The sequence below is a fragment of the Nycticebus coucang genome, chromosome 4, assembly GCF_027406575.1.
Source record: "Nycticebus coucang isolate mNycCou1 chromosome 4, mNycCou1.pri, whole genome shotgun sequence".
Classification (NCBI taxonomy): domain Eukaryota; kingdom Metazoa; phylum Chordata; class Mammalia; order Primates; family Lorisidae; genus Nycticebus; species Nycticebus coucang.
In genome coordinates, this window is record NC_069783.1 from 114,398,329 (window position 1) to 114,408,260 (window position 9,932).

Here is a 9,932-nt window from a genome sequence, read left to right on the forward strand (position 1 = left end):
TAGATAAGTGACTGCAGTGACGTCTACAGGTTATCAGCACGAAGCCACCAGCTGTGAGGCACGATTTAGCCCACAGGGCCCCTTCTTTCCAGCTCCAGCTTTGTCCCTGGTTATTACACCAGAAATAGGGTCCTCCAGTCAGCCTGTTTTCTGTCTTTACACCATTTGCTGGCTTCTGTGTTGTCTCAGAATCCTTGTTACAGATTTTTGAGTACTTGCAGGTCACAGTACTTGCAGCGCTACAGAGCACTGAGGCACACACAGCTGGACTTACCACAGTAAAGAAGAAGGAGAAAAGAAGGTGATTTGACATTGGCCGGCAGAAGCCTGAGCTTTTCTTCCTCATACCAAACTAGGCTGTAAAGGGGCTATCCTCAGTTGCCCTGGGTTGCTTTTCATCCTCCACTAACATGTTTTCCCCTGAGAAGCTGATACCCTTTTATGCTGCTGGTGGGTTATAAAATGGTACAGCCGCTGTGGAAAATAGAATTACCATGTGATCCAGAAATTCCACTCCTAGTCTGTACCCAAGAGAAATGAAAGCATTTTGTGTGGAAAACATGCTTATGCAAAAATTTGCACATCAATGTTCATAGCAGCACTATTCACAACAGTCAAAAAGTGGAAACAATCTGAATGTCCATCAGCAGATGAATGGATGAGCAACACCTGCTCTATCCACACCAAGGTCTATGAAAAGGAGTGAAGCACTGATTCGTGCTACAATGTGGGTGAACCTTGAAAATGATGCTGAGTGAAAGGAGCCAGACAAAAGGCCCCATTTGTGTGATTGCATTTGTAAGATATGTCCAGAATAGCAAATCTGCACAGACAAAGATTAGTGGTTGCCAGGGGCTGGGGAAAGGAGGAGAGACTACTAACAGGTATGGGGTTTCTTTTAGGGGTAATGCAAATGTTGTGGAATCAGTGGTTATGGGAATATACTAAAAGCCATTGACTTGTATACTTTCAAATGGCAAATTTATGGTATGTGAATTATAAATTTATTTTTTTTCGAATTATAACTTTATTTAAAGAAAAAAAAAAAAAGGCAGCCCCAACTCTCAGAATTAATACCTGGGAAGCAAGCGTTTATTATTGGGATGGCCACAGATGCCTGATAAGGAAAATGAAGGCCTGGCCTTGAAGATGAAATGGTGCCAAGTATGTCCAAAGGACAATGCAGGCCTGCTCTCCTGGAGTGCAGGGCCCTGCAGGGGTGGGCTAGACCAGGAATCCATTATACCAGGCCTTCCATGTCAGACCAAAGAGTGTGGACCTTGTCTTGTTGGCAGCAGGGAACCATGGGCATTTTGGAGCAAGTCAGACTCAGGGCTGGCTCTAGCAGGTATTTCTCAGGTAGGAAGGACACTGCCCAAACTGCTTCCCTCAGAGGCCCATTGTCGGCCACAATCCCTGAGAGCTGGCAGGGGCTGGGGAGAAGGAAGCGGGCAGGTGTTCTCTGGAATCTCCCTAGAGTGGCCAAGGAGTCACCCACCACCTCTTTTCTCCCTGCCAGATCCTGGTGAAGACCATGATCCGCAAGCGCTCTTTTGGGAACCCGTTTGAAGGCAGCCGGCGGGAGGAGCGCTCGCTGTCAGCGCCTGGAAACCTGCTCACGTGAGTGCCCCTCTGCCTTCCTCCTAGGGTGGGAGCTAGAGGCTGAGTTTGGGGCAGCCCTGCCCAGACCACTCTGCATGGCTGCTTCCTTAAGTGGTACCATCTGGAAGGCTCAGATGAGAACCGCCAGGGAAATGAGCAGCTGCCAGCATTGGTCACCCGGGCTCAGCACACACAGTCTTGCTGGCAGCTAATCCACACTGAAGTTTTACCTTTCTCAGGAGGAATTGTACTTTAGTGGGGGGCTCCTGTCAGTCAGAAAGAAAGTACTTTTGTGGCCCAGGATGGTGAGTACTTGATGATGGGATTGGAGGCCCAGTGATGAGGAGGCAGTGTGGTCTTGCTCTGACCCTGTGTGTCCATGCAGAGAGGCATCCACTCACCTCGTCAAGACCACCCTGGCATTGGCTCTGTGAGGCTGGTGTTTGGGATCAGAATGTCTCTGGAGTGGGGGACAGGCATCTTCTGGATCCCAAGTGTCCTTTCTCACTTCCCTTTCCCCCCTCTTCTGGCAATTCCAGCAAAAAACCAACCAGAGAGTGTGAGCCCCTGTCTGAGCCCAAGGTAACGCCTGCTTGCCTGTGCTGTAGCCTCTGCTGGGGCCTGGGGGTGGGGGCAGCTGCAGAGCACGGGGCATCTCCGCCCAGGTGGATGTCCCTTACAGCCCAGGCTGCTGTGCCCAGGCTCTCCACCAGCCTCTGGACCCAGGATTAGAATGAGGGGCAGTGAGGGGCTTGGACCTGATGGTGGGTTGTGCATGTGGGCTGGGGCTGCAGGTGCATGGCGCTCCACCTGGAATGCCTGCGGGGTCCCTCAGGTCTGAGGGCCCAGTGTGGTACCCACATAGATTCAGTGCACATCAGTGGCATCGAAGCTCCATCACAGGCCCTGAGCTGCCCCACCCTGAGGCTGTGTAGTCAGAGTGTAGATCAGGCATGCTACACTCTTGTCTTTTTTTTTTTTTTTTTTTTTTGTAGAGACAGAGTCTCACTTTATCACCCTGGATAGAGTGCCATGGCGTCATACAGCTCACAGCAATCTCCAACTCCTGGGCTTAGGTGATTCTTTTCCCTTAGCCTCCCAAGTAGCTGGGACTACAGGCACCCACCAGAAGGCCCGGTTATATTTTTGTTGCAGTTTGGCCAGGGCCGGACCCAAACCTGCCACCCTCGGTATATGGGGCCGGTGCCCCACTCACTGAGCCACAGGCGCTGCCCGCTACACTCTGTCTTTTCATGAGAGGGTCTCCAGCCTCTGCCCTTCCTTTTCTGATAGGTTAAGATCTAGGAAATACATCCCCTTCCAGCATGTTATAAGGTGATATGAGTCCCCTGACCAGAGTAGGAGCCAGACCTTCTTCCTTCTGGTCAGAAGCCCTCTTTCCAAATACATGCAGGCCAGGTTATCAGAGCCTCCCAGGACAGATGAGGACTTTTATCCTTGTAAGACTGGGAGGTCTTGCTTGGCACCCTGCTGCCCCCTCTTGCCAAAATGCCCACGGTGGGTGGTGACCTATGTCCTTCCCACTGAACTTGATGTAGCTGCCATACTTTTAGCTGGGAGCTCCAGAGATCCATTCTATTTCTTATTTCATATTATTTTATTATTATTATTTTTGAGATAAGGTCTTCCTCGGTGGCCCAGCTGGAGTACAGTAGGGTGATCATAGTTCACTGCAGCCTCCAACTCCTGGGCTCTAACAGTACTCCTGCCTCAACCTCCTTAGTAGCTTGGACTGTAAGTGCAAGCTAACCTGTCTCATATTTTTAATGTTTAGTAGAGATAGAATCTCACTGTGTTGCCCAGGCTGGTCTTGAACCTCTGGCCTCAAGTGATCCTCCTGCCCCAGCATCCCAAAGTGCTGGGATTACAGGGGTGAGCCACCACACTCAGCCTTCTATTTCTTAAAAATAGCTTTATTGAGGTATAATTTGCATACCACACAATTCACATATTTAAAGTATATAATTCAGTGGTTTTTAGTGTATTCACAGAGTTGTGCAGCCATCACCACAGTCAACTTTAGAATATTTTGTCTACCCAAGAAGAAACCCCGTACCCTTAGCTGTGTCCACCCCCAGCTCCCTCAGCCCCAGTGATTACTAGCCCACTAATCTACTTTCAGTTTTCTACAGATTTGCTTATTTCCTGACATTTCATATAAATGGAATCATACAATATGTGGCCTTTTGTGACTGGCTTCTTTCATTCAACACTATGTTTTTGAGGTTCATCCATGCTGTAGCATGTATCTGTGCTTCATTCTTCTTTATGGCTGACTAATACTCCGTCATATGGATAGACCACACTTTGTTTATCCACTCATCTGTTGATGGATATTGTTTCCACTTTTTGGCTGTCACGAACGAATACTGCTGCTTATGAACGTTTGTGTACCAGTGTTAGGAGTTGGCTTATGAAATGAAATTTGTTGGCCATCTCTACCATCGGGGTTAGGGGCATATATGGTAGTCTAGGAGGAACACTTGTTTGGAAATTATCTATGCTTTTCGGAGAAACCTTGCCCTTCTAAGTAGAACAGGGAAAATGGCAGTTAGTAATCAGCTAGTCTTCAGTACCCTCAGGAGGCTGTTGCAGTCCCCGCTTGGTTCCCAGACGTCTATGCAGCCAGGTGACCCATGGCTCCACCTGGGGTCCTCACAGGATGATGGGGAGTAGGAGCCCACTCCCGCTTCCTCTCTCTTTTTTTTTTTTTCAGCCAGTCTCACTTTGTCACCCTGGGTAGAGTGCTGTGGTGTCATAGCTCAAAGCAAACTCTTTGGTTCAAGAGATTCTTTTGAATCACGAACCTCACGAGTAGTTGAGACTACAGGCACCTGCCACAATGCCCAGCTGTTTTAGAGACCGGGTCTTGCTCTAGCTCAGGCTGTTCTCGAACTGGTGAGCTCAGGTGAATCTGCCCGCCTTGACCTCCCAGAATGCTGGGATTACAGGCGTGAGCCACCAGTGCCCTGGGCCCCCACTTTCTCTTCTTAGCCTCCGTATTAGGGTCTGCCAGCCTGGGGCTGCCGCCTGTTTGAAAGCACGTCTGCTGTTCCTTGATTTTCAATGAGATCAAAATATCAAGACATCAGTAGCCACAGATTGGCTCAAAGGGCTTTACTGCCCCTTTACTCTCTCACCTATAGTACCAGTAACACCTAGGGATTATTGCCTCTCAGCACTAAGGAGTGGGTGGGACACTTGGGTCGTGGGAGCTCATAGAGCTGATTGGACCGGAAGCAGCAAGACCCACGCCTGCCTTACCAACAGGCAGCTGTGACAGCAGAAGTTGACATCTAGTTACAGCTCCCTCCTCCCCCAGGCTTTTACTTGCCATTCTTTGTCAGAAACATAAAAAGCCATCTCAAACAAAGAAGGTTTTCTTTCTAGGAAGTACTGAGGTCACACTTTCTCCTCCTTTGTATAGGGACAGTCCCCTACAAGGAACACAGATCAGATTGTTGCTGGGGAAGGACAGACAATGGCATGCCCTGTGGATTCCCATAAAAGGGGAAATCAGTGTGATGGTGACAGGGAGATGAGTCCCTCCTTAGGGGATCCCCATCACATTTCTTCCCACACCATCCACACTGTCGCTGTCATATGGGCAGTTCCATCTAGGGCCCATGAGGGACCCAAGGACTTACTTTCTCTCATTTCCTTCTGGGCCTGGGTGTAGGGGTTTGGGGCAGTTGTCAAAAGCCCTCTCCTGAGGGCTCCCTGTGTGCTAGGCCAGGCTGGGGAGGCCCTGCCCACTGCTACCAAGTTTGTCACAATCTGCCCTGCAAGAAGTTTCTAGGGAGATAGAAGTGGAGGGAGGTTTGAGATACCTGCCTACATAGTGCTTGTGATCTGTGCGATAGTTTTAGGAGTTCCATGGGACGTTTTGCATCCATTTTATAGCTCATTATTTTTGGTAAATAATGCTGGTCTTGCATTTACAGAGGGGATGGTTGCACAGTCTCATTTGAAAAATTTATGTGAGCAAGAAAATATGGGGAGATGATAGCAAAGACCATGTTAAGCAGATCACAATCCAGGTGGTGCAAGATGGCACACCAGGCAGAGGGGCCCAGATGTGGGAGAAGCCAGCTCTGAGCCTTAACTCTGCTTTTCTGTTTGGTGAGCAGGAAGCAAGGCAGCGAAGACAGCCCAGGGGCCCCCGACCTGCCCCCCGCCGGGGAGGAGGAAGTGCCGTTGTGAAAGGTGGTCCCTGCGTGGAGAGTTGGGGGGCCTGGGACCCTGGCTGCCCTGCACGCATGCGTCCTCTGCCGCCCGAGGAGGCGATGGAGCCCGAGTAGCTGCCTGGATCGCTGGACCTCGCATGCACCTAGTCACCTCTGCGGGGCTGCTGCAGCCCGCGTTTCCATAGCAGCATGTCCTACGGAAACCAAGCACGTGTGTAGAGCCTTGATCGTCATCTCTGGTTGTTTTTTCCTTTATTGTTTTAAAGGGGACCAAAAAGGGGGGAAGGGACTTGACTCCATGGCGTCAACCTTGGCTGCTGGCTAGCTGAACAGGTGGGTGTGAGGAGTTGTAGACTCAAATCCACATGTATTTTGGGACAATTGCTTTTTTAAATGTTTTTATGCCAAAAATCTTTCATTGTGATTTCAGAACCATGTCAGAGATATCAAATGAGTGTGCATGGGGTTTGAAAATCATGGAAAAATGAGCAGAAAACTCCAGGAGTCTGAGGCCTGGGAGTTATTGCTGCATTTGAGAGAAGTAAAAGGGTAGGTGGGACTCTGTGTGCAATCCCCAAACTGCGGCATCTTCTAGAACCTTGGACTCAAGGAGTCAGAGCAGCACTAGCCCTCAGTCGCTGCAGGGAACTTCAAGGCAACTTATTTGTAAGAAGGACCTTTTAATTTTTTATGGGCAGAATTGTAGTCAGGAAAATAGAAAGGGCTTGAAGTATAAGTGCTCCTGGAAGGAGATTTTTCAGCATCCGTGGTGGGGAAAGTTTCTTCTGAAAGACTGAAAAAATTTCTTTATGAGGGCTGCTCCAGGCAGGTTTCTGAAATAGTCAGCTGAGTTCTAGTGAGTATCTGTTAAATTACAAGAACTTCCAGGTGAAATCCTACATTTCCATGTACATTACATGGCTTAAGATTAAACATTTCTCTAACTAGACTGAACTCGAGTACAGTAGTTCAGAAATTACTTAGAGCTTCCACGATCTACTTCATGGCTTCAGCATCTGATCAGTTAAAGCCAGTGAAACCTAAGCCTGTATGTTAGCAGTTTAGCTTGTCTAGGGCCTGTGTCTTGTAGAGACTTGCTAAAGTTTTGTTTTCATTTTAAATACTGATTGTTGTAGTCAATGAAATAGCCAGTTTCTGGAGGGCCACGTGGAAAACGTTTCGACTTGACTGAGACACAAATGATTCTTTACTGTCAAAGCTAATTTAGGATCCATGCTGTGATGCTAGGGTACCCTTTTAGAGAATATTGTTGAAACCCAGAGCACTCCTCTGGGTACAAGGAAACCAAGGCTTGCCACAGGAAGTTCTGCTTTGTAGCCAGAATCCAGATAGGGTTTTTCTTAACTTAAAACTAATGTTTGACATTTGGTTGAGGTTCGAGTGGGATTCCTTCCACAGCCATGTGTAGGTAAATGTGAAGTTTAAAAGGGAGGAAAACTGGAAGGACTTTGCCCTTGGAGAGTTGGAGCTGTTTCCCAGTACTCTGTGGAGTCTGGTTTGGGTGAAATATGGTATCAGTAACTGGGTTCAAACACTCTGCTTTTCTGTAGTTTTCCATCTGATCAGCCCTGATGTGAGGACTCCTCCCAGAGACAGAGCGAGGCCTTGTGCCCCCCGCCCCTAGCTAGCCTGTTTACAAGCCCTAGTATTCTTGGCTTCCATAGATTTTCTTAAGCTCTTGATTGTAGTTTAGCCAGAATTTTCTTGCTATCATATAAACCATTCAGAATTAGGGAATGCTGGTTTCAAGGAACAAAGGATACCCAGTCTAGGGAAGGTTTTCTTGCTTGCTTGCTTTCTCTTTGTAACCTAGTACTTCCTTTTGCCCACTTCCTTTAAATTTATGGGGCAATGACTCAATAGTTCCACCCTTTCTGGTAGCAGATGGGGTTTGATTAGTTTGCAATAAGCACCTTGCAGTGGTTAAAGCCAGTGGGTCCCTAGTCTCAGGTCTAGCCTGTCTGTGGGCTCCAGCCTGGCCAAGTGGCTCACCCAATGGGGGCAACAGCACACAGGGCTTCTGTTGAGTGTCTGTTGTTTACACAGCTGCATCGGGCAATGCCATTTCTCCCCATCATAGAACTTTCCATGTAATATTTCTTATGTGGATCATGCCAGCGATCAGGCAGCACCTAGCTGTTGGGGGTGGTGGTTGAGGGAGGCCCACATTGATAACTTTTTTTTTTTAAACAAAGAAACACCAAAGAAAGCATGGAAAGGACCCACTCCGCATGGAAAGGATAAGCCAAGAAGGCTGTTTTAAACAGAAAGCATTAGAGCTACCACTCTCTTGGAGCACAAACATTGATTATTCAAAAACCAACTCTGTCAGGAAAGGGGAGAAGCTGTTGTGAGCAGCCCTTCCAGGTGGGCCAAAAGGATGCCCATAATTCTTTCCACTGCTGCCTCATCTGTGGGACCAATTTGGTGTAAGCAGCCTGTGGCCTGCACCTATGGCCTCAAAGGAAGCACAAATCCTCTATTCACCTTCTGTTTCCTCTGCCCTCTCCCATTTCCTGGCCATCCCACAGATTGCCAGTGGCCCCCAGAAAGCCTTATCAAGCCCCTGTTGGCACTTGGGGCTCCAGAGGCCTCTTTTCATGGGCCTCGCCTTTCCCATGAGGCAGGGCTCTTGTCCTCGGAGCCCTCCTGGGGCAAGGAGGAGAATCCCTGGACAGGTAGGTACAGGCATGGCCTGTCACTCTCATTCATCTTCCAGAGGGGAGCTTCACGTTGCTGAGTGGAAGAATCATAACTTCCACTTGCTTCCAAGGTGCTAGGGAACGTTTCAAGGTCATTGGCTCCCATCTTCTCTCCAGCTTTACAGGCTGAGTTTCATGGGACTGCTCACTTTTCTATTCTGTGATTTATTTAATGCCCGATGCTTCTCTTCCATTCCTGATCCTTTCTACTATGCATTTTCCTTTTATCAGGTGTACAAAGTTAAATACTGTGTATTTATCACTAAAAAGTACATGAACTTAAGAGAAAAATAAGCCTTTGGTGATTTTCCACACGTTTAAGCTTCTCTGTAAACTTGAAATAAACAGCAAAATGGTGCAAAACCTGGGCCTCTGTTTTTTTTGGCTGGTGGTGGTTGATTTAGGTTGTTTGTCCTTATGTTCGTATTCCATGAGGTTAAACACCTAAGTCAAGGCTTATGTTTTCAGCAAAGCCCTAATGTATAGCATGTCCTAGTACCTTGATATGCAGTGTGGTTCTCAGACGAACAGTGTCAGTGTCACCTGGAAGTGAGTTAGAAATGAAGATGCTAGGGCCTGGTTTAAACCTGTTCCCTAGGTGACTTGAAGCACTCCTGTGGCAGGCAGGTGACTGCTAGGCTTTGGTGTAGGCCAGATAGGGGAGCCCCTCCGGAGCAGTTCTAGCCACACTGAGTATATCCCGTAGGCCGAGCATGCTCCATGATGCTTCACCCCATTAGGTATTAACCCCATTTTCTGGATCATCACCTGTCAGCTGAGGCTCAGAAAAGTTAAGGCAGTTATTCAAGGGCTTGAATTTGTCAGCAAAACCCCTGAACTTCAGTGTCTTTTTTTTTTTGAGGTTTTTGGCCGGGGCTGGGTTTGAACCTGCCACCTCCGGCATATGGGGCTGGCGCCCTACTCCTTTGAGCCACAGGCGCCGCCCCTGAACTTCAGAGTTCAGGTTTAATGGTGTCTGGTTTTCACGGCATCTGGAGACTTGTTTTAGAACAAGCTTTAGAAACAAGCCTTCTCCACATCAGACAGAGGCTGAGGGCTCCCTGCAGTGCAAATATGAATCTAGCCCAGGGCATTGCTTTTCTGGATTTGAACCTCATTTTTCTATTATTGGGGGCATAAGATGAAGTCTGAAAGATTCCTGATCCATTGTGGAAGAAATACAGCATTAAATCCTGGCCTTGAAGAGTCAAGAGCAGGGCGTTCCCATTGGAAAATCCTATGGAGAATCTGATGAAAATGAAAGGAAGTGTGCTCAGTTATCGCTGTGCAGAGGTGTAGGGTACCAGAGACTCCTGAAAGCCTATCCAGGATGTGAGGGTGAAGGATGGGAGGGGGCTCAGCTGCACGCAAGATGATTCTGGTGAGTAAAGTAAGTAAT

At 48.2% G+C, this 9,932-nt stretch overlaps 1 protein-coding gene across 4 annotated transcripts in view; it reads left to right on the plus strand.

Moving 5' to 3' along the window:
- The window catches only part of CAMKK2 (calcium/calmodulin dependent protein kinase kinase 2), a 57,248-nt gene extending 48,356 nt beyond the window's left edge, over positions 1-8,892 (plus strand). For 2 of the 4 annotated variants that reach the window (XM_053589635.1, XM_053589636.1), the window contains 3 exons: positions 1,520-1,620; positions 2,142-2,184; positions 5,754-8,892. In XM_053589635.1, coding sequence (XP_053445610.1) covers positions 1,520-1,620; positions 2,142-2,184; positions 5,754-5,924 — 315 coding nt within the window. In that variant the 3' untranslated portion in view covers positions 5,925-8,892. The remainder of the gene's footprint in view (positions 1-1,519; positions 1,621-2,141; positions 2,185-5,753) is intronic. The other 2 variants (XM_053589638.1, XM_053589639.1) reach the window with 1 other exon arrangement.
- Positions 8,893-9,932: the final 1,040 nt, after the last annotated feature.